At 42.8% G+C, this 23,652-nt stretch overlaps 2 protein-coding genes and 1 long non-coding RNA gene across 3 annotated transcripts in view; 2 read left to right on the forward strand and 1 right to left on the reverse strand.

The window, feature by feature from the left end:
* The window catches only part of Kcnj10 (potassium inwardly rectifying channel subfamily J member 10), a 41,662-nt gene extending 34,657 nt beyond the window's left edge, over positions 1–7,005 (forward strand). Inside the window, exon 2 of the mRNA XM_076914507.1 lies at positions 1,959–7,005. Within this exon, the coding sequence (XP_076770622.1) occupies positions 1,959–3,098 (1,140 nt within the window). The 3' untranslated portion in view covers positions 3,099–7,005. The remainder of the gene's footprint in view (positions 1–1,958) is intronic.
* A 1,621-nt stretch (positions 7,006–8,626) lies between these two features.
* Positions 8,627–14,887, forward strand: Pigm (phosphatidylinositol glycan anchor biosynthesis class M). The gene has a single exon (XM_076914506.1). It carries the CDS (start codon positions 10,169–10,171, stop codon positions 11,438–11,440), a length of 1,272 nt encoding a protein of 423 aa, XP_076770621.1. The 5' UTR covers positions 8,627–10,168; the 3' UTR covers positions 11,441–14,887.
* Positions 14,888–15,572: 685 nt separating this feature from the next.
* LOC143434737 (uncharacterized) lies at positions 15,573–20,615 on the reverse strand. The gene is made up of 3 exons (XR_013104470.1): positions 20,485–20,615; positions 16,757–16,926; positions 15,573–15,633 (listed from the first exon to the last, which is right to left on the reverse strand). It is a non-coding gene; the product is annotated as an uncharacterized LOC143434737 (long non-coding RNA).
* Positions 20,616–23,652: the final 3,037 nt, after the last annotated feature.

Consider the following 23,652-nt stretch of genomic DNA (forward strand, 5'->3'; position numbering starts at 1 on the left):
ATGATGAAATGTAACAGTTCAGACATATGAGGTGGGAGATGCAATGGGCTACTCTGATATCCAAAGAGTCCCAAGCCTCAGAAAACATCTTAATCTTTCTCAGGAGTTCCAGACGTCAGACTCAGAGTCTAAGTGACTAAGTTATTCTCTCCTGGAAAAGTACAAAGTTACTTTGGGGACAGGAATGCCAGACACCTTGTATTACATGAATGGTCTCCTATTTCAATCCCTTGTCCCACTTTCTACCATCAGGACAAATAGCCATCTTGACTTTGAGCCCATGAAGACATATCTGCTAACAATTATGGAATACACCCTCACTTCACTCACTCAAGGCTGCCTACAACCTGGCATAACTGCCAACCCATGGGGAGATGCCTTGGAGCTGGCAGGAAGCAGCAGCTTTGTGCTTCCTTTCTGCTTCATGCTTTTGCTCAGACTTGTCTGTGCTCTAACATTAGCCTAGATGCCACGTCTCCCAGGTAGTGCAAACAAATGATGCTGGTAATGGTGGCAAATGGAGGGAGGGAGCCTGGATGCCTGCAGGGTAGAAGGATGGATTCCTTCTGCCACTTTCTTATCAATGGCCATTGACTTGTGGTTAGGAGAGAGAATAGTAAAATTAAAGGCATACACACATCTTAAGCAGGACTGTCCTGAAGGATTTCAGTGGGATAGGCTTTCTTGCCGAAGGAATGGGTTTTATTTAAAGGAGTGGTGTGTGTGTGTGTGTGTGTGTGTGTGTACTCAAGCACACATACATGTGTTCAATGGAGATCAGTAGAGCTCTTATCCCCTCCCAATCCTCCTTTCAGCAATTTGTGCACTCTCTCTTCTCTGTTCCACCTTTTCCCAAATCGCAAACATTATAACACTGCATTGCATGCATTGCAATTATGTGTCTAATTCACTTGGGTCTTCCTCACTAAGCTGCAAGTTCTTAGCAGGAATGATGTTGTTTTCATCTTTGACTTATCAGGACCCCACACTGTCACTGGCTTTTAACAAGGGCTCTATAAATATTTGCTAAGATCAATGGGTTAGAGGTTGGCTAGATGACATGCACTTGAAGACCCCCAAACTTGGGAGACCCTTACTCAAGTCTCAGGAAATCATGGCCACCCCAAAATCACAAGACACCGTACCTGGATGCAATCAGCAGAGGTTTATTGGGGAGAGTTGGCTAGCCAACAGTCAAACTACTCTTCCACGCAGGAACAGAATTTGACAAAAGGCCAGCAAGCTGAGGGGCTTTTTTTTTTTTTTTTTTTTTTTTTTTTTTTTTTTTTTTTTTTTAGCACGGGGTAGGGGAAAGGTAGGAACTTTCGAGAAGTTACACATGATTGGTTGCTTTACAAATTTTGAACATCAGCAGTCTGTAACACTGGGAAAACCTCAAGGGGGCGGGTAAACAAGAACAATGGAAAGTTAGCTAGTTCTTGGAACCACCCAGATGACTTGCATCTTTCTCTGTGGTCAGGAATGTGTCTTCTTGCTTTGGGCCTTCCCCACCCCGATGCTTGAGGAATGTTAATCCAGCAAGTGTCCTCTGATTCAGGGATAATGTCCTCCACCCAGAATGTATCCCGGGGCAGTGAAGGCCTGAAATCTTACATTCAGTTCTGCCTTCTGGAACCTGCATTCCTTTGCTCAGGTCTAGGATAAAGAAAAAGCCTGTATATATTTCATAAAATGGTCTTTATAATTTTTCACTCCACACACTCAGCAGGTAAAGACATTTGCCACTCAGCTTGACCACCTGAATTCAATTCCCAGGGCCCACATGGCAGAAGACATTCTGACAATTGTCCTCTGCAAGGACACTGAAGCACCCCACCACCTCCAACATAAATATAAGACATTTAAAAAGGATGTTAATTTCTCTTCTCATTGGGTGGTGTCTAGGAATTGGCTGGATTTTGGCAATAACCTTCTTTTTTTTGTCTTGCTTCCTGCAGATGACATCAGTTGCTAAGGTCTATTACAGTCAGACAACTCAGACAGAGAGCCGGCCACTAGTGGCCCCAGGAATACGTCGGAGGAGGGTCCTGACGAAAGACGGTCGGAGCAATGTGAGAATGGAGCATATTGCTGACAAGCGTTTCCTCTACCTCAAGGATCTATGGACGACCTTCATTGACATGCAATGGCGCTACAAGCTTCTGCTCTTCTCTGCAACCTTTGCAGGCACTTGGTTCCTCTTTGGTGTGGTGTGGTATCTGGTAGCTGTGGCCCATGGGGACCTGTTGGAGCTGGGACCTCCTGCCAACCACACGCCTTGTGTAGTGCAGGTACACACGCTTACCGGAGCCTTCCTTTTCTCCCTGGAATCCCAGACCACCATAGGCTATGGCTTCCGCTACATCAGTGAGGAATGCCCTCTGGCCATTGTACTTCTTATCGCACAGCTTGTACTCACCACCATTCTGGAAATCTTCATCACAGGTACCTTCCTTGCAAAGATTGCCCGGCCTAAGAAGAGGGCTGAGACTATCCGTTTTAGCCAGCATGCAGTTGTGGCTTCCCATAACGGGAAGCCTTGCCTTATGATCCGGGTTGCCAATATGCGCAAGAGTCTCCTCATTGGATGCCAGGTGACAGGCAAACTGCTTCAAACTCACCAGACAAAGGAGGGTGAGAATATTCGGCTCAACCAGGTCAACGTGACTTTCCAAGTAGACACAGCCTCTGACAGCCCCTTTCTCATTCTACCCTTGACTTTCTACCATGTGGTAGATGAGACCAGCCCCTTGAAAGATCTCCCGCTCCGCAGCGGGGAGGGTGACTTTGAGTTAGTGCTGATCCTAAGCGGGACAGTGGAGTCCACCAGTGCCACCTGCCAAGTTCGCACTTCCTACCTACCGGAGGAGATCCTCTGGGGCTATGAGTTCACGCCTGCTATCTCGCTGTCAGCCAGTGGCAAATACATAGCTGACTTCAGCCTTTTTGACCAGGTTGTGAAAGTGGCATCCCCCAGTGGTCTCCGCGATAGCACTGTACGCTATGGAGACCCAGAAAAGCTGAAGTTGGAGGAGTCGTTAAGAGAGCAAGCTGAAAAGGAAGGCAGTGCCCTTAGCGTGCGCATCAGCAACGTCTGATAGCCTGTTCTCTCCTCCCCAGCGCTTTGGCCTTTTCCTCTTCCAGTGCCCTGGGAAAAGGATAGATCTGGGTTCGCTGGAGAGCCCCGGAAGCACCCACCCTCTACTTCCCCTTAACCTGGTGGCCTGTGAGCAGTCTAGGCCTGCTAGAGTCCTACTTTTTCCTCTCACTGTCCCTCTGTACCTTCCTCTACTCCTACACCAACGTACATGACTCTTAAGCCAGCTTGGGGGAAGGAGAGGGAAGATTAGGCTGATGTGGCTTGAAAGGCCTCAGCCATGCTTGGAGATTCACATTCTGAGGACCATGTGATTGGATGGATAGACTTCCCCCCAAACGCCCACTACCAGGAAGTTTGATGACTTGAGACTGGACCTCCCTCCTTTTCCATCCCATCTAGTTAAAGTTCCAGAAGGCAGAACTCTCTCAGAGAGTCAGTCTATGGTCTCTGCCCTTGGAAGTGCAGGGATCTGAAATCAGTTTTCCCTGGGCTCTCTACCACATCCTGAAGAAAGAAGCCAGAGTATGCCATGGTGTTTTAATTTCTGCTGGTAACTCCTGACAGACCTGGACTCTTGGTCACCACCTAATTTTCCCTCTCCAGTTAGTTCTCAAGTGGCTCTTCTCAGGATGGTCAGTTCTCTCTCAGCTTCTATTTCCATAGAACTGGGGTTGACCTGAGAAACACAGCAGCTATCACCTTTCCTGCACCCATCCTGGATTCTGAGAAATTCAATTTTAGAAGTATTGTCTAATACTCTGGTCCTGTCCTTTCAGGCAGCCTTGTCCTGGAAAGATTGGTTTTCATGTTTCCTGGGAATGAAAAAACCTTAGCCAATGCGTGTTCTCTCTCTCTCTCTCTCTCTCTCTCTCTCTCTCTCTCTCTCTCGATAGGGTCTTACTATGTAGCTCTGGCTGTCCTTGAACTTACTATGTTGACTAGGCTGGCCTTGAACTCACAGATATCCACCTGCCTCTGCCTGCTATATACTGGGACTAAAGGCATGCGCCAGTATGTGGAGCGCCCAATGTTCTCTTGGATAAGTCCAGTGCCCAGACCCCAGGAAAATATCTAAAAACACTCCAGATAACACTGTACCAGTTTCGCTGCTTCCTTTTCTCCCAATCCCAGACCCCCTCTTCTCTTAACCTAACCTTTTGAAGTAAGAGAGGGAAACATAGTCATTTGCCTTTCTTAACATTGATCTATTAAAACTAGTCACAGAGCACAGATTCCCCAGGAAAGTTGAACCAACTCCTCAGATTTCCAGATTGCTGTACAGAACCTATGGGGCTTTGTGATGTTTTGTTACGGTTTGAGCTGAGGCAGACCTCTGGCTGACAGTCACTATTTTGTTCCATCTCCTGGTGCCCTACTGAAAAGTGCCAGCCATTTTATGAGGCAATGCTGAGAGGAGAGGAACTTACATTCTGATCTCAGCCATTCTGACACTTGGCATAAAATGATGAAAACCAGCCTCCTGTCTCCTCTTTTCTGCCTATGAGCTAGTTCCAGGAAAATTACAAAGACAGCTTAAGATCACACCCAGGCCATTCCTAGTTTGAGGGCTGTGACAGGGATCACGGAAGGGCATTTTAAGTACCAGGTCCTGTTCTAGTGAGCTATGGCTGCATTTGGGTACCCAGGAAACCCCACAAGACAGTTTAGCAGGAATGATGTAACTGTTGTTGTAAGGTGGACTTGACCAATTACAAGCTACACATCTATATAGAATGTATGCACGGATCTCCGTGCAAAGCCTTGCAGAGAAGCCCAGAAGATCCCAAGGCTGAACTGATCTCAACTGTGCATGGTCCTTTTACATTGGTCTTCCCTTGAACTCAGTTAACTGTAACCTGAAAACGAAGAGCCTTCAGCCTCTCCTACTGTAAAGCTCACCATTATCCCCCAACTCTTATCAAAACAAGAACCAGAAGAACCTGATTGTCGGAAACAAAGAGCAGAAGGCAAGAGCCAGCCAGCTTCTGTGCTTTCAAATATATTCAACACTGTGCTTACCTGACTGTGCCAGTGTGCAAGGACCAAATGTACTGCTCTCTCTCTCTGTGTGTGTGTGTGTGTGTGTGTTTTTATCCTGTGGCAATTTATCCTCTGTCCTGTTTCTTCTTCACATTGCTGCTTCTCCTGAGGGAACTACCCTCTTCCCAGAGCCTTGCCTAAGGCCCAACTCTCCTCAGATTCTTGGATAACAATGTGAGAGAGCATTTCCTGCCTTAACCCCTTTTGAGCTTCCTCTATAAGCCCAGGCTTTGCTCTAAGTTGCACTTTAAAATCATTCTGTCCTGTTGATTCAGAACGGCACCTTTCTCCAACAAGCCCTATGTTCTGCGTGAACAACCCCCACCCTCAACCCTAAGTGGTTCTTTAGATCCCAGCCTGAAATCTCTCACCTGGAATCCTTTTTCAGGATGTAGGACAAGCTTTACTGGCAGCCATGACTGATGAGAAATGGGTTTCCTGTCTGTACTAGCTAGAGACTTGGAATGTCAGGAGAGTAACAGGTGTACAGATTCTAAGTAGGATGGGAGATTTCAAGTGGCCAAAACAACCAATGGGGAAGGCTATCCAGAGTGAGAAAAATGAGAAAGATGAGACCAAGGGACCTAGTAAAATGAAACCCAGAGTCTTACTTATGACTGACGCACAAGAGGTGGGTGGAAACTTGGGAGATTGGGTTATGATATATATGTTTCTCTAAGGAGAAAAAGAGATAATATATAGAGAGATATGTATATAGATGTATGTATACCCAAAGATATGGAATGTACAGAAAGGAAGTATTCAGATTTTAACAAAGGGACAAATATTTTTGCCTTGGTTTGGGGGGGGGGATAGGATAACTGGATCAGCAGAACAGTGAGAGTAGCTCATGGTTTTAAGTTTGATGAAAAGGGAGGGCTAGAACCTGCCCTTTTCATTAATAAAGGAGCATACATCAAGGTTTGATGAATTGTATTGATAGGACAGGAGAAAAGCTGGGAGGAAATGGGTCACAGGAATGCCCCATCCATGGAGAGCTAGGAAAATCCACCGCTCACACTATGTGCTGCTTATCCCTGGCAACAACCTGCAATTGAACAACTTCTAAAAGAAGCAAGCAAGGAAGCAAGGGAGCAAGCAAGCAAAAGCATCCTTCTATTTTCCTCTCTTCTTCCACCAGGGTGGGAGCTGTAGGTCTAGGCCCCACCATTAAAAACTGAGAAGCTGAAATTGTAGTGTTTGGGAAGCATTACCTCTAGAATGCAAACGCCAGCACTAATGAGCTGTTGAGCTTAAGATACTCTCAAGGCAGAGGCCCAAGCTTATATACAAAATTCTTAAAGAGGGTACTTTGTGTGTCATAGTCTCAGCCCTGGCGTGGAGGCAGGTGGAATGCTATGGTTACGAGGCTCTTTGATGAAAATGCAGAATGCAGCTTTCCTCTTCCCCAGAGGCTGATGCAGTTCTATGTGAGGCTTCTAAAATCCCTAAACTGGGTTTCACTTAATTCCAGCTGCCTCCCACTTCCTGAAACCCACACCAGCTAGCATGACTATGCAGGGCTTTCCCCCGAGGTCAGCAGAAAAAGAAAAGTAGTCATAATGTTGCTATTAGCCAGGGACATTGCACCTTCTCCGAGGCTTGCTATCACAAGCCTTTACCCCTGCTAGCTAACCTAGCTGTTGCAAAATAACACATTACCTATGCTATACAGTTAGCTGGGCTTCCGGGCCCAGTATTGGCCAGAGCTACTGAAGCCGAAGTTCTACGGATGATATTTCTACACACTACATTAAAGACTAAACCAGGTCAAATGTATTTAGAAAAAAGATGTATGAGGTATTTTTGGTTTATTTTTGTCTGTTCAGAACAAACTACTAAATAAACTGGATGAATCTCTTGTTCTCCCCGTGTCTTCTTTTAGAAATGGAAACCTATCTTGTTATCAAGGTTTGAACTCACAGACTGAGTCTGGGGAGAGGAGGGTTCCATTAGGCTCTGTTGGGAGAGCTTCATCCTGTGGCCAGCCTTTCCTGCTGACTTTCCCTTGTGCTCAAACATATCAGTAAGGGTTTCACCCAATCCTTCACCAGCCTTTTCTTGCTCCTTCCCTTGTTAAGGTAAGATCCCTTAACAAATACATTCAAATTCAATTTTTACATTTTTGGAAAGTTTTAAATTAATTAATTAATTAATTTTGAGACAGAGTTTCTGTGTAGTCCTGGCTGTCCTGGAACTCACGGAGAGCTGTCTGCCTCTGCCTTCCAAGTGCTGGAATTAAAGGTATATGCCACAATTTAAAAACTTATATTTATTTGTGTGTGTGTGTGTGTGTGTGTGTTTGCTCATGCAAGGGTTTGTGGGCATCAGAAAACAACTTTCAGGTTTCAGTTCTCTCTTTCCACCATGTGGAGTCAGGAGAATCAAACTCAGGTTGTCAGGTTTTACAGTAAGCACCTTAACCTACTGCGCCACCTCTAAGGCTTGCAAATTGAGTTCTTAAACAGCAAGATTTAATAAATACTAAGACTCAGGACTCCGAAAACTGTATTAGCTAATTCCAGGAGTTAAATTGCTCTGGACTGGACACTGCCCCATTTGAACAGTGATTTTTTTAGTTCATTTTTCCTTTCACACTATAGGAAACACTCTTTGGATGGTTTTCTTTACACATCCTCAAGGCTCTGGAAATGTATTTTAATCAGCGGGCATTTCTATCTCCAGGCCTCAGAGTAATAGACTTCTCATGTATTCTTACCTACCATTAGTCTGAGAAAGTTGTGGTCAGTATCCAACCCCAAATATTCTGGCAAGAAACAACAGGTTATAATCATTGACTCTTGGTCCTTAAGATGAAAGGACAAAGGGAAGAGGGAAAAATTGGGTCCCTAATCATTAATAAATCGACATTTAGAAAACACTACATGTGAGTCATAAGACATATTAGATGAAATAAGCTGACCTCAAATCTGTAGTTTTTACACACAGAAATAAGTGGTATATAATACATATAACCAAGGGTGAAGCAGTTAGCATATGCTAGTACAAAATAGAGAATTAACATATTCTAAAAAAATATCTGTGGGAAACATTTCACAGGTTTGGACCCTAAGGCAGGAAATGGTATCAGTTCAAGAGTTCTGCCATTTTCTACAGTTCACTCATATGACTCCAGGGACAGGTTGTTTCATTTGATTAGCCGTTTCCTTTCCTTCTGGAATTAGTGTCTCTCCTACTTATTAGGCCAGCCATGGAGGGAGCATTAGCTGAGGCTTTTCTTCCAGAATACAAAAAAAAAAAAAAAAAAAAAAAAAAAAAAAAAAAAAAAAAAAAAAAAAAAAAAAACCAAACCCAAAAAACCTTACTTTATATTCAGACAGTTCTCTCATACAGAAACTAAGCTACTTACCTACAACTCACAAAGAAAAGTATCAAACCAGGGATATAAAGAGTAACAATGACAGAGAATATCAGAAAAACTTAAAGAAGAGATTGAGAAAAAGAAATGGAAATTAGAATTCTATATCAACACTTTATTTGTTCATCACACAATCATTATGTTATCCTGGGCTAGACAGGCCTACTATGAATTCCAGTTCTGTTACTAGTTGGCTATGAGTCTTATTACTCTCCATAAATCCTGATTTTGCTCATCAATAAAGGTAGGGATATCTACTTTACATTAAAAAGTAGTTAATATGTCTGACAATTGGGAATAAGTCCTTAACAAACAACTAAATGAATCAAAATAATTTAGGCCATATATACCGTGATAATAATACACTACCATTCAAATAACTCTTGACAGGCTCGACTTGTAATATCAATCCAGACAGTCTGTGTCAGTTACTATGTGTCTGAGACTGTAATACATAAAAGTACATATAAATAAAGATATGCTTTCTACTCTCAAAAACCCTACAATTTAGTTATAAGGTTATTTGAATGGTAATGTATTATCACGGTATATATGGTGAATGCATAGTAAAAAAAATGAATAGAGGTAGTTATTAATCTACACCATGTAATTACATCAAAGCATTGAAATACCAGAATATGACTATAAGGTTCCTATGGCTCATTCAAAGGATAAATGTGAAGTGTAGGATGAGAGATGTCTAGGCTGAAAGGAGCCACTTCTATAGTAATCTAAAAGACATTCCCTAGGAGCAGGTGCAATTTGTAAGATCAAAGCAGTCTGTGTCAGTTACCATGTGTCTGAGACTGTAATACATTACAAGAAAGTACAAAGAAATAAAGTAGAAAGACTTTCTACTCTCAGGAACAATTTAGTTGAAACGGAAAACATTGTAAAATAAAGTATTACGTTTTTAAAAGTTGATTATAAGTGCAGTTAAGAAACCAGAAAAAAGAATGAAAGAGTTTGAATTCTTTGGCACGAAACTAATAGTGGTAGGGTTGAACGGGATGGGTGAAGGGCCGATTTTGACCTACTTGAAGAGTGCTTGAAAAGAACGGAGTTGACAGTACTCCAGGGGTGACAATCTAGACGTATTTTGGCAGGAACCTTCCTATCAGGGTAAAAACACGAGAACTATTTTATCTTAGGCTTGTTCTTTCCATCTATATTTTGCACTCTCAGTCCTCCAAGCCAGATCTGCGGGATGTAGCAGCAGATCGCAGCTCACTGTGTCAGGAGTCCTCCTCAGCTGACCCGAGTGGGGAACGCGGAGGCGGTGGTTACTAAAAACAAAGTTCACCCAGTTCCAAGATAACTCAGCCACTCCGGGATTTCCGGACAGCGAAAGTGTTGCTATTGGAGAACCGGAAATCCCGCCTCCGGCGGAGGACGCTGCGGACGCTATCTAGCCAATCCCGAGGAAGGCAATAGTTCCGGGGAGACAGCTGAGAGCCGGCGCAAGGCTGTAGGCCGGAAGTACCGTGGGGGCGGGACTTCGAGGCGGAAGTGATCTTTCCTCGGTTATTATCGTCGGCGCTCTAGCGGGGGAGATGCTCCCGGCGGCCGAGGGGTGTGAGCCGGAGGACGGTTAGAGAGCGGGGCTCAGTGTGGACCCGGGGCCGGGCGGGTGGGCCCGCACTCAGACCATGAGCTACACCAGGCACTGGGGGGAATGGATCCTGAACTTTCGGGTGCCGCCCGCCGGGGTGTTCGGCGTGGCCTTCCTGGCCCGGGTCGCCCTGGTTTTCTACGGTGTCTTCCAGGACCGGACTCTGCTCGTGAGGTACACCGACATAGACTACCACGTGTTCACGGACGCCGCGCGTTTCGTCACGGAAGGGCGCTCCCCTTACCTGAGGGCGACGTATCGCTACACCCCGCTCCTGAGTTGGCTCCTCACTCCCAACATCTACCTCAGCGAACTCTTTGGCAAGTTTCTCTTCATCAGCTGCGATCTCCTCACCGCCTTCCTCTTATACCGCCTGCTGCTGCTCAAGGGGCTGGGGCGCCGCCAGGCCTGTGGCTACTGCGTCTTCTGGCTGCTTAACCCCTTACCCATGGCGGTGTCCAGCCGAGGCAACGCAGACTCCATCGTCGCCTCCCTGGTGCTTACGACCCTGTACTTAATAGAGAAACGACTCATCGCGTGTGCCGCGGTGTTCTATGGCTTCGCCGTGCACATGAAGATGTATCCGGTGACCTATATCCTCCCCATAGCGCTCCATTTGCGGCCGGAGCGCGACGATGACGAGGGTCTTCGGCAAGCCGGGTACTCTTTCCAGGCTCGTTTGTACGACTTCCTGAAGAGGCTGTGTAGCTGTGCTGTGCTGCTTTTCGTGGCAGTTGCAGGACTCACGTTTTTTGCCCTGAGCTTCGGTTTTTACTATAAATACGGCTGGGAGTTTTTGGAGCACACCTACCTTTATCACCTGACTAGGAGGGATATCCGACATAACTTTTCTCCATACTTCTATATGCTGTATTTGACTGCAGAGAGCAAGTGGAGTTTTACGCTGGGGATTGCTGCTTTCCTGCCACAGTTCATCTTGCTTTCAGCCGCGTCTTTTGCCTATTACAGAGACCTTGTCTTCTGTTGTTTTCTTCATACGTCCATTTTTGTGTCTTTTAACAAAGTCTGCACCTCTCAGTACTTTCTTTGGTACCTCTGCCTTCTGCCTCTGGTGATGCCACTAGTGAGGATGCCTTGGAAAAGAGCTGTGGTCCTCCTAATGCTCTGGTTCATAGGACAGGCCTTATGGCTGGCTCCTGCGTATGTTCTGGAGTTTCAAGGAAAGAACACCTTCCTGTTTATTTGGTTAGCTGGCTTGTTCTTTCTTCTCATCAACTGTTCCATACTGATTCAGATCATTTCCCATTACAAGGAGGACCGCCTAGCTGAGAGAATCAAATACGACTAATGAGTTCTGGATCTTCTGTAACTTTCTGGTTATTCCCTATGGACTAGAAAAGATTTGGAATTTTTCCTCCCTGAACATTCTAAGCACTCTAGTGAAAGTTCCCCTGTTCCAATGGAAATTAAAACCAGTGTTGGCCTTATATGTAAAGGGGGCCCAATAACTGAGGTCCATCCTTTAGAAATCTTAGGACTCATTTGATGAGAAGTAAATCTTTCTTGTTTGACAGTTGAAAATCCGGTGAAGCTAGAAGATGCTGAGATATTTTTGAACAGTAGAGGAATAGACATCATGTCTCTAGCAGTGTTTGTTCCTGTCACACTGTGCCACTGTTGTACCTTCAGCTCCTGCCTTTTTTTCCCCCTGCAGTTCTGACAGCTGTGGAAATTTACAAAGTTCCTAAAATATATATAAAGTACTTTATTTTTACATATAAACTATTACCAGTTCCATGCTCAGTTGGGAAAGTTATAAATTTTTGTATTAAGTGGGGGGCTTAGAAGATAACTAATCCAAAGAATTTAAATTGTGATCATGTTTTTTGCTTTGTAATTTAGTTTTTCAGCATTAGTACCAGTGGTATTCGTTTTATACAACAAGATTAAATTTAAACTCATCCATCTTTAGACCTGAGTTTTTTTAAAAAAAGAAATCAAACATTATTAACATGTATATGCTTATCCTTTTTCTAATTGCTAGAAAGACTTCTCATCTAGAGCTTAAGCTGAGTATTGTCTGTTGTAAAAGTAGTAGAATTTAGATGATAAAGCCTAAGGTTTGAGTATAACTTCTTTGCTCTATTCTGGTTTTATCGTCTAATTGTTACACTAGAGAACATTGTTGATAAGGCATATATCCTACAGTCTGAAAATTCCATGGTAGGAAAATTTTTTCGGGAGACTCCTGTAAAGCCCATGTGGTGTCACTGCGTGGACTAACTGGTCTAGATCAAGAGGTTATAAGGGATTTGAGGATTTACAGAAATGAGGCTGTTGTGGGCAGATCTTTTTACTTATCACTAGAAGTAAATACAGTGACAGGGAAATACGTTCTCAGCTGTATGAATAAACATTCTAAAGTATTTTTAGAAAACATACAGCCTGTCTATGTTGAGGGCTTTCTAACATTCAAAGATGTAGTGGCAATAGATGAATATATTTTGTGGTCTTGATTTTTTTTTTTTTTCTTCTGAGTGCTTCTCCACAAAAGTAGTAGTTGGTTTTTTTTTGTTTTTTGTTTTTTGTTTTTTTTTTTTTTTTCCTGTTAAGGCGAGCCTACAAAGCCTTTGACAATAAAATATTATAGGCTGGTCATAATTTAAAATTCTATTAGTGGCAGCCTTTCTTTGCTGGATTCCTTTTGGGATTGGCCTTAGAGTAATAGGTGGCTTTTCTGTTGCTTACTGTGTGTAAGAAAAGTGGTCAATTGTAGAAAACAATGACCTTTCCTAAAATGTCAAGATCCAGATTTCTTATTAGCTCATAACAGTACACTGCTTAAGACAGTTTAAGTAGTGGCTTTCCAGTTATGGCATATGAATCTTTTAAAATTATTATGGGGATTGAAACCCCCATTCTAGGCAAGTAGTCTGCCACTGAGCAATGTATCCAGCCCCAAGTGAATTTTTGAAATGAAAATTTGAGCAAGGAAAGTATATTCATGTGTTTGTATAGGCCTGACTTTTGTTGTTTTTTAGACAGTCTTAGTACAGGCTGGCCTCAAACTTTATTTGTTTGCCCAAGATAAACTTGAATTCCTGATCTTCATGCCGCTACCTCCTAAGAGCTGCGATTACAGTCCTGTGATACTGTGCCTGGCTCAGAAATTCTTTATCAAAGAAATGCAAGTGTTTCTAAAGGGATGCAGTTAATTTGCTACAAACCTTTATTTTTTTATTTGCTTTATATGTGTAGGTCTTTTTCATATATATCTGTACCATGTGCATTCCTAGTGCCCAAGGTAGCCAGAAGAGGACATTGGATTTCCTAGAACAGATGGTTTTGAGCCACCTTGTGGGTGGGTGCTAGGAATCCAACCTGAGAGTCTTCTGGAAGAGCAGCTAGTGCTCTTAACCACTGAGCCAACTCTCCAGCCCCATGCTGCAAAAACATTTAGTAAGTTAAGTGGAGAAATGACTTGATCTTTTGAGTTTTTACTTCTGTCTTGCAGCTTTTTAAAGTTTCATTTGGGGAAGAGGCACACATATCAGTCCTGTGTATGGAGGTCAGATGTACTCTGGACAGCAGAGGACACCATGTGATAGTCAGTTTTCCGCTTTCCATTATGCTGGCCCTGGAGTCAAACTTGGGTTGTCAGTCTTGGCAGCCGGACCTTTTTACACTGCACTGTCTGGTCACTTTGGCTTCTTTCCATTTATGGTATCTTTTGCTTCCTTATAAGTCCTTAAAGAATACTTTAAAATTGTGTAGCTCTTTGACTTATTTTCTGTGTAATTCTCTTGTTCCTATACTGCCTGCATGTAGCAAATGCCTATTATAAGTTAACTTATAAAGAGGAAAGGTTTATTTGGGGCCATGGATTTAGAAGTTTCACTTTGAGATTGGTTGGCCTTGTGGCCTCAGTCCTGTGATGAGGTAGATATAGTAGCATGAAGACATGATAAAACAAACTTCACCTCATTTTGGGTGCAGAAGATAGAGTACCAGACTTGGGCCTCTCAGATCCTTTTGAGGACAAACCCCTAATGCCTTAAAAACCTCACAATGGCTGGCCTAAAGTTTTCAGTTTCCCAACTGTACCACAGACAAGGAAGCAAGCTTTTAACATCTGGGCCTTTGTGGGGAGAGTTCAGATCCATACTATAGCATCAGCTGTGTATGATAGACTGATTTACAGGCAAGCATTAATTACTAGATGAAGAATTTTTCTCCAGATAGGTTGCAGTTTTTTTTTTTTTTTTTTTTTTTTTCTGTAACTGCTTTTCTGATGTCTCCAAAATGTCCTTGAAGGCCTCAAGTTAAGTTCCCTTGATTAGGGTCATTATTGTCTATTTTGTTTTGTAGTTGTAGGGGATAGGGCTTTGTATAGCTCAGGTGATCTCAAACTTGTCATGTAACAGGCTGGCCTTGAACTCATCCTCTTGAGTCTACCTCCCAAGTACTAGGATTAACAGGTGTGCTGGACCATACCTAGTTTGGATTAGATCCTTTGGAAAAGCTGTGACAGTTATTCACTACTGGGCAACTCAGCGAAAGAATTCCTAAAACCATAGATCTGTTACTGACACCTCACCATCTGGATTTTATAAGTTGTGTAATGATGTTTCATAAGTTGTATAAAACTTGTTCTTTAATTTATGGCTGAATATATTGTTATTTTTTTTAACATCAGCTGTTATTTTATATTACTACCTATACTCTTGCCATCTGTGCTGTGAGTTATGAGTAGAAAAGAAAAATATGAAAAATTATACCTGTAGTGGTCTTTAAATGCAATCTCTTGTCATTTACCTCACGCTTTATTGTGTGTGTGTGTGTGTGTGTGTGTGTGTGTGTGTGTGTGTGTATCAAGTGTTTATCAGTCTTGGGGATCGTCCCCAAGCACCATCCACTTTTTGTTTTTGTTTTTTTTTTTTTGAGCTGGCCAGATTGGCTAGGTTGACTGGTCAGCAAGCCCTAAGGATCTGCCTGTCTTTGCACTGAGATTCTAAGTATATGTCTCAGTACCTAGCTTGTGTTTTTTTCTTTAAAATTAGCCATATAACCATTACTTTTCCCAGTCTAAACAGAATTGGCAACTAAGTAACGTTCCCCTTCACCAGAGTTGAACACATAACTTTTGTGGACAATTCTGTCTCCCTCCTAAGAAAACAAAGTTATCATCTTTGTGTTTTATGGCAAACTTGAAGATGAGAGGAAATATCCATATCCATCCTTCATCTCCATCCTTTCCTCAGTGACAATAATTGCTTAACTGATTTTGTATCATGATGTTGGTTTTTCATTGTTAATCAATTTATTTACTCTGCCACAACTCAATTTTTATGACAACACTTTAGATTTGGTGTTTGGACTTAGTTTTATAGATGAGCTAAGTGGTTTAAAAATTAAATGGCTTCCTGATAAAAGACAGACAAAACTACAATTTTAAGTGAATTTTTCTGACTAAAATTACATACCTTTTTCACTGTGTTTTAGATTTTTTTCTCCAGAGTGCCCAGCTCCAGAAGATGATTTCTGCAAAATAAATGGGACTCAGCACTTAACTCTGGCAGATGTCCTGACAGTCAGTTTGACCTTCCTGATGTATATTTTTGTAAGGGGCAGTTCTTCAGTTCTACCAAGTTTCTCTGTGTTTGATGCCCTCAGGGACCAAAAGAAGATGTTGGCTCCTTTGGTGATGGGATTACAAATGTAAGGTACTGGGAACTGAACCCAAGCCTTCTGGAAAACCAGCAAGGGCTCTTAATTCCTAGCTCATTTCTGTTGTTCTTAAACATTTCTCTTAGGGACTTCTAGATATTTAATACATTCAAATCCTCTTGTAGCTGGTCTTTGCTACTTTGTGGGTTCTTTTTCCCACCCTTTATCCCCATGGTTTCACTCCCATTACTAGACGGGAGAGAAAGGATAGAGGAAGGAGAGAGTGTGAGATTCCTGAATCGAAGTCTTCTTTCTTCAAGCACTACTAATAAGGAATCACAACCAACCCTGCCTCTGGGGCCTTAGCAGTTATACACCCGCTGAAAAGATCCCAGAATTCCAAATATCACAATATCAGAAACTATCTGCAGCTGACAAAACCATGCCTCTTCACGAGGCAAGTCATAACCAGCTGCTGGAGTCAGTCAGAAGCAGCCCCATATCCTTAACACCTGGGATTAAAACAGACACACATGCTTAGACTATTTCTGTATTTAAAGAATCCCAAATTGTCACTACATCCTCTTGCACCTAGGTGTATTATATCTTTGTTACTGTCCTTTCCCTCCATTCACCCAGCCTAAGAAGTCAAATCAGTGTATTAGATCTGGTCTTACCTAATCGTAAATCAAGCTACAGGTAGTATGTGATCATAATTCCCAAAGTTTATTCAGTTTCTTTTGTGGCTGAATAAAATTCCAGTGTGTGTATGAATTGCATTCTCTTCATTCACTGGTTTCTACTTTTTAAATCATTGTAAATCGTGCAGCAATAAACAAAAAACAAGGATCTCTGTGGAAGAACTAAAAAAGTTTGACTTTGGATCTAGGAGTGTATAGTTGATTCCTCCTGTAGCTGTATTTCTGTTTGAGACACCAGCATCCTGATGCCCTCAGAAGCTGCCCCAGTTTACTGTCACGACAGTTTACAACCTCACCTGCGTTAATTTTCTTGAGCCATTCTGACCAGAGTGAAGACAGATCACATTCTACATTACAATGCTGAGTTGATGAACATCCATGTGTGTTCTAGGCTGATTGAGACCATAAGAGCATGGATTTCAATCTACAGAGCAAGATTTCCACATCCAGACACAGTGTTTTCCATCTGTAAAATGGAGATGAAAATATAATTAGTAAATTACTTGGTAAGAAATTAGGCCAGGCATAGCGGCACATGCCTTTAGTCCCAGCACTTGAGAGGCAGAGGCAGCAGTTATCTGAGTTCAAGGTCAGCTTGGTCTACATAGCTCCAGGACAGACAGCCACATAGTGAGACCCTATCTTGAAAAAAACAGAATTAAATTAATATGCCCAACATTCTTATGTTGGCACAGAATAAGCTACTCAATATTGAAGGCAAACAGGTGAAGAAAAACAAAAACATTCAAATCTGGTCAGTAAAAGGGCTAATGAACTGAACAGCAGTTCTCAAAAGGAGAAGCAAACCGACAGTAAACACTGAAATACAAGTTAAAAGTGCTCCTGAGGCTTGTCCTCACCCTGGTCAGGATGGCTTAAGTCCAAACAACGCAGGCCAGGATGCAGACTGCTGGGACAGTAAACTGCGGCAGCTACCGTAGGCATCAGGATGCTGATGTCTCAAACAGAAATACAGCTACTGGAGGAACCAGCTATCCCACTCCCAGGTCCAACGTCTAATTCTACAGAGATATGGTTTTATTTCTATTTATTGCTGCACAATTTACAATGATCTAAAAAGCAGAACTAGTGACTAAAGGAGGTGAAGCATACACACCAGAGTTTTATTCAGCCACGAGAGTTATGGCATTTCCAAAGCAAAGGATTAAATTGGAATTATATGTATATATTATGTATATGTGTGTGGACACATAACACACATAACTAGATGGTGGAATGAGAGGAGGGGATTATTCTAGAGTTCCAAAGGAGATCCAGACTTAAAGACGGTTTCTCTGTGTAGCCCTGGCCATCCTGGAATTAGCTCTGTGGACCAGACTGACCTTGAACTCAAGACATCTACTTGCCTCTGTCTCCCAAGTGCTGGGATTAAAGGCTTACACCACCACTGCCTGACACTAATCAGTGGAGGTTTGACTTGTGCCTCCAATCTACATAGCACTTCTCCATTGTGTTGTATTGAGGCGGGGGCTGCCATTGAAAGGTTGGTGCTCTGTAGGTGGAAGCACACGTCTTCTGCCTGGGTCAGAAGCATCACAGTAGCATGAGCACATTGTATTCAGCACTGCTCCAGCAGAACCATTCATTCAGTCAAAACGCATTAATATTCATTATCGTGAATAAAACCCAGACTAAATGGCAATGTTTCTAGCTGTGCAGACACGCTGCTAATTGCACTGTCTGCTATCTGAAGTGAAATGACACAGTGACTATTTAAAATAATTTGGAGCATGAATATTTGAAGTTCAGTTCATTTCACAAAGGAAATTTTTTAACCTTCTTTGCTCTCCATTCTTTTGGCAGTTATTTATAGATCCTTGCCATGTGTCAAATATGGTAATAGATGTGTCAAATAAAGGTTCTGCTTTGGAAGAATTACCAGTAACATTAGAAACATACTCTGCCAGTTAAACCTTATGTGAACCCCATTAAGTTTCATAAAAATATTGTGGTTTTTAAGATGAGGTTGGAGAGTGTTTCTATGTTTATTTTACAGATTAAAAACATTCTACTCAGAAACAAGTGACTTTCCCGAGTTGAAGAGCTGGCTATTTCAGCACTGGACCCTGGCACCTCTGACTCCACTTCTTTATTTTCTAACTATTTTGCAAGTTTCTCTTACTGCTAAGTGAAAATGGCTGATTTCCTAGGGAAATATCATTTATGTAGAATGGACTAAACTTTTGAACTGTAAGCCAGCCCCGGTTAAGCAGTTTCTTTTATAAGGGTTGCCGTAGTTATGGTGTCTCTTCACAGCAATGAAACCCTAACTGAGACAAAAGTCATGTTTATTTATTTATTTTTTAAAGATTTATTTATTTTACTTATATGAGTACACTGTAGCTGTCTTCAGACACACCAGAAGAGTGCATCGGTTCTCATGACAGATGGTTGTGAGCCACCATGTGGTTGTCCGGAATTGAACTCAGGACCTCTGGAAGAGCAGTCAGTGCTCTTAACCACTGAGCCATCTCTCCAGCCCTTTTTTTTTTTTTTTTTAAACTCTTTTTTTTTTTTCCCACGAGACTCGGGAAACGGGGCGGCGGGACTCGAACCCGAGCACCAAGAGACGGTGCGCCCTCTGCGGGTGGGCGCCTTAAGGGCGGAACCACCGGCGGTTCGCTATGTTTATTTTTGAAAGATATGTTTAACCACTGACTGATTTGTTTTTCAATTTTAATTTTATTTTACATCCCAACCAAACTTTCCCCTCCCTCCTCCCAGTCTCTTCTTCCCAGTGCCCCTCCCATCCCATCCATTCCTCCTCTACACAAATGGAAAAAAAGTCAATGAAATGATTTTTAATGATATTTTAATGACATTTTTAATGATACCAATCTCGTAGATTGGTGTCGTAGATTGGTGTCTAGCTCAATTGTCATCTGAAAGACTTCATGTAGGCTTAGATTTTTCAAAACCTACTTTAATAAGGGTTCTTAAACACTTCAGCCTCCCTTCTGGCCCACCAGCAGAGACAGTAGAAAAGAAAGGTTAACCGGAAACGGAGGATGTGGGTCTGTTCAGAAATAGTTCTTTGGGGGCAATTCTAGTCCTCGAGCAGAAAAGCAACAGGAATCAGCCCACCCAGCAGCCACCATTCATGAATTAGCAACGGCAGTTTGATCCAGAAGAAACTGAGAGGCTCTGCCTATCGGCCCAAGTCCAAAGAAATGTCAAGAAGCCTCTGGAATATTACAAGAAATTGTTTGGTGAGTTACTTTCTACAAGGTTGACTACTTTCTACGAGGTCATGACAAGCAAATATCAGTAACACGCTACAAGGTAAGCCAATGCCAGAGCCTCCTCCCACTGTCTGTGGGGTCATATTTATGGTTTTTTTTTAAACATCACATGCCCTCTCACATGTCTGCTTTAGCAAAACATCTTCTCACCCGTGGCTGCTTCAACAAAACATTTTTTTCACTTCCTTGCCCCAGCAAAACATCATATGACATAACTGAGTTTCCAAAGAAACCAGAAATTTCCACTTCAGCTTTACCCAGCAACTGAAACAGATGCAGAGACCCATAGCTAAACATTAGGGAGAGCTTGGGAAATCCTGTGGAAGATGAGGAGGAAGGATTGTAGGAGCCAGAGGGGTCAAGGACACCACAAGAAACCCCACAGAATCAACTAACCTGGGCACATAAGGGCAGACAGAGACTGAGCTGACAACCAATGGGACTGATGTAGGCACTTCACATGTATGAAATTTCAAATGTCATTCATTTGACCTTTTGTTCCTCAGGACCTACACACTCAAAAGAGAACTAACTTGGGAAAGCTGTCCTCTGATCTCCACATATGCACGGTGGCATATATGCCCCCCCCCCAATGAATGAATCAGTAAATTACTAAAAATATGTATGTTGTGGTAAATCTCCGACCCAAACAAGTCTGGTCAAGGAAAACACAACTCAATATTTATGATTATAAACTGCAAGCCTAGATTGGGCAGATTTACCATTGCACTACTCTATTCCCCAGTTATGAGATCCCTTACAACTTGCAGTTTTCCTAGGCCACGTTTTCTTCTCCTCTGTTGTCCTTCCACCTCCTGCTCCTCTGGCTCCTCCGGCTCTCCATTGCCTCCATAGCCTCTCTCCCGTTGACTTCCTCTTCTGACTCCTCCTCCTCTTCTGACTCCTCCCCTAAGCCTTTTTCTCCACCTCCCCTTCTACTGACTAATCACTGACTCTAGCCTTTATTTTACAAATACAATTGGACAGAAGGTTCACAATATTCACTCCTCCTCGGCAGCCCCTCCTAGGAGTGGAACTACCATCAAAACAAGAGGGTGGAGCTATCCACAACATATGTATGCTTTGTCCAATGTCCAAGATAGTACGTTTAATAGGACTGGAACCCAGATCTTTTGGGACTTGCATCACTCCTACCTCAGGTGAACATTTTGCTATGATAAGCAGAAAATGATCTACTGGGCTCTAGAAATCTGGAAGTGCAGAAAAAAAGTTAGTTCAATGATCATCCACTTATATAGTGGATAGCACTAGGTATCAGCTTTGGTTACATAGTCAGATAGGTTCTGGGAATAAAGACAATGAAAATAACAGTTCTCCCTTCAAGGAAATCACAGTCTGTTACAGGCAACTGATGGAAAAGTGATTGTAACTTACAATTCAATGGCTGAAATAAAATGTACACATAATCTACCCTTGGTCTAGATAAAGCTAGTGTAGAACCTGGCATAGATAGGTACTAAGATGTTATCTGCTTTCCTTTAATACTGGATAAATAGCAGTGGCTTTAAAAACTTGAGTGTTAGCTGGGCTGTGGTGGCGCACGCCTTTAATCCCAGCACTTGGGAGGCAGAGGCAGGCGGATTTCTGAGTTCCAGGACAGCCAGGGCTACATAGAGAAACCCTGTCTCGAAAAACCAAAAAATAAAAAAATAAAATAAAATAAAAACTCGAGTGCTTAAAATAAGTCTCCTAGTGCCTGAATTGGCCATCTCCTGTAGCCAGGCAAAACTTCTAGTGGAGGGATCGAGACACCAGCACAGCCATACAACCTTTGACCTACAATTTGTCTTACCTACAAGATGTACTGGGGTAAAAGTGATGCAGAAAGTGGCCAACGAATGACTGGTCCAGCTTGAGACCCATGCCGTGAGAGGGAAGCCACCCTTGACACTGCCCAGAGGGCTAAGAGCCAGAGACTGGATAGTTCGGAGACCCACCATAGAACCAAACAGGAATGGGAAAAAAAGCCAATGAAATGATTCCTGATGATATTCTGCTGTACTCATAAATTGATGTCTAGCCCAGTTGTCATCAGAGAGGCTTCACCCAGCAAGAGAGACCTACAGCTAAACATCTGGCAGAGCTTGGGGAATCCTATGGAGGGGGTGTGGATTGTAGAAGCGAGAGGGATCAAGGAAAACACACACACACACACACACACACACACACACACACACACACACACAAAATCAATTAACCTAGGCCCATAGGGGACCATAGAGACGGGACCACCAACCAGAGAGCCTATATGGGTTGGACCTAGACCCTTCATACACGCTAGCTATAATTGTGTAGCTTGGTCTTCTTGTGGGACTCCTAACAGTAGAAGCAGGAGCTGTCTCTGACTCTGCTACCTGCCTTTAGGACCATTTCCTCCTTTTGGGTTGTCCTGTCTAGCTTTAGAAGAAGAGGAGGTGCCAAGTTTTACTGCAATTTGATATGCATCCAGGCAATTTGATATGGATATCCATCCAGGCCAGGTCTTTTCTGAAGAATCATAAGGGGAGTGGATGGGGCAGGAGGGGGGATGATGTTGGGAATAGGTCCTGGGAGGAGAGGACAGAGGGGAAACTGTGGCTGAGATGTCAGTGATTAAACAGACATTTATAAAATAAACACCAGCTTTGTCTTAGTTAAGGTTTCATTGCTATGAAGAGAGAACATGACCACAGAAACTCTTACAAGGAAAATTATTTAACTGTGGCTGACTTACAGATCAGAGGTTTAGTCCATTATCATCGGTCCAAGAAACATGGTGGTGTGCTGATAGACGTGGTACTGGAGAAGGAGCTGAGAGTTCTGCCTTTTAAAATTATTTATTCATTTTATGTATGTGAGTACACTGTAGCTGTCTTCAGACGCACCAGAAGAGGACATCGGATCCCACTATAGATGGCTGTGAGCCACCATGTGGGTGCTGGGAATTGAACTCAGGACCTCTGGAAGAGCAGTCAGTGCTCTTAACTTTAACTGCTGAGCCATCTCTCCAGCCCAAGCTGAGAGTTCTATACCCAGATCAGCAGGCAGCAGAAAGAGAACAAGTTTGAGTTTCTGAGACCTCAAAGCCTGCTCCCACAGTGATACATACTTCCTCCAATAAGGCCACACCTACTCCAACCAGGTCACACCTCCTAGTAGGGTCAGTCTCTGTAGGCCAAGCATTCAAACACCTGAGTCTATGGGGGGCTATTCAAGCCACCACAACCCTTAAAGAAACAAAACAAAACAAAAGAAAAAACCCCCAAAACCAAAAAAAAAAAAAAAAAAACCAAAAACCAAAAACCAAAAACCAAAAACCAAAAACCAAACAAACAAAAAAAAAACCAAACCCAAAAACAAAACAAAACAAAAAAACCCAACAACAAAAACAGTTTCTTCCCCACATTCATGTAGCCCAGTTTGGCCTTGAACTTACTGTATCGCCAAGAATCATCTTGACTCCTGATCCACATCTTAAGTGCTGGGATTGTAGGTATGTGCTCCATGCCAGGTTTACACATAATGATGATTGAACCCAGGGCTTTGTGTGTACCAGGGGAGAGCTCTACCAACTAAGCCATTGCTCCTCACACAACCTTTGTGATTGGTTCTTCTCTGTTCTGCTTCATTTCCCTCATCCCAACCACCTCACCAAAATTTACCATCTCTTCCCGCTTTGGAAACAGCTGCAGCTCCTGTGGTTAAATGCCCTTCTTGTCTCTCTCGCCAGTTCCTGTTAGGTTTAAGGTGACCTTTGCAAAGCATGGTCTGGTACAGCACTTTTATTTTACAGTGCAGGTCATCTTGTCCTGTAGTTCCGGTGTGTGACTATGGCAGCTGGACCTTGGGTTCTATAAGGACTGGCATTATTTCTCACTGCTTATTTCCCAGGGATTTCATAGACCAAGCAAAGATGGATGAGAGTAGCC

Source organism: Arvicanthis niloticus, chromosome 16, assembly GCF_011762505.2.
Source record: "Arvicanthis niloticus isolate mArvNil1 chromosome 16, mArvNil1.pat.X, whole genome shotgun sequence".
In the NCBI taxonomy this organism is placed as follows: Eukaryota; Metazoa; Chordata; class Mammalia; order Rodentia; family Muridae; genus Arvicanthis; species Arvicanthis niloticus.

Coding starts and splice junctions, on each gene's coding strand:
- Pigm (XM_076914506.1), top strand. CDS start 10,169: ATGAGCTACACCAGGCACTGGGGGGAATGGATCCTGAACTTTCGGGTG.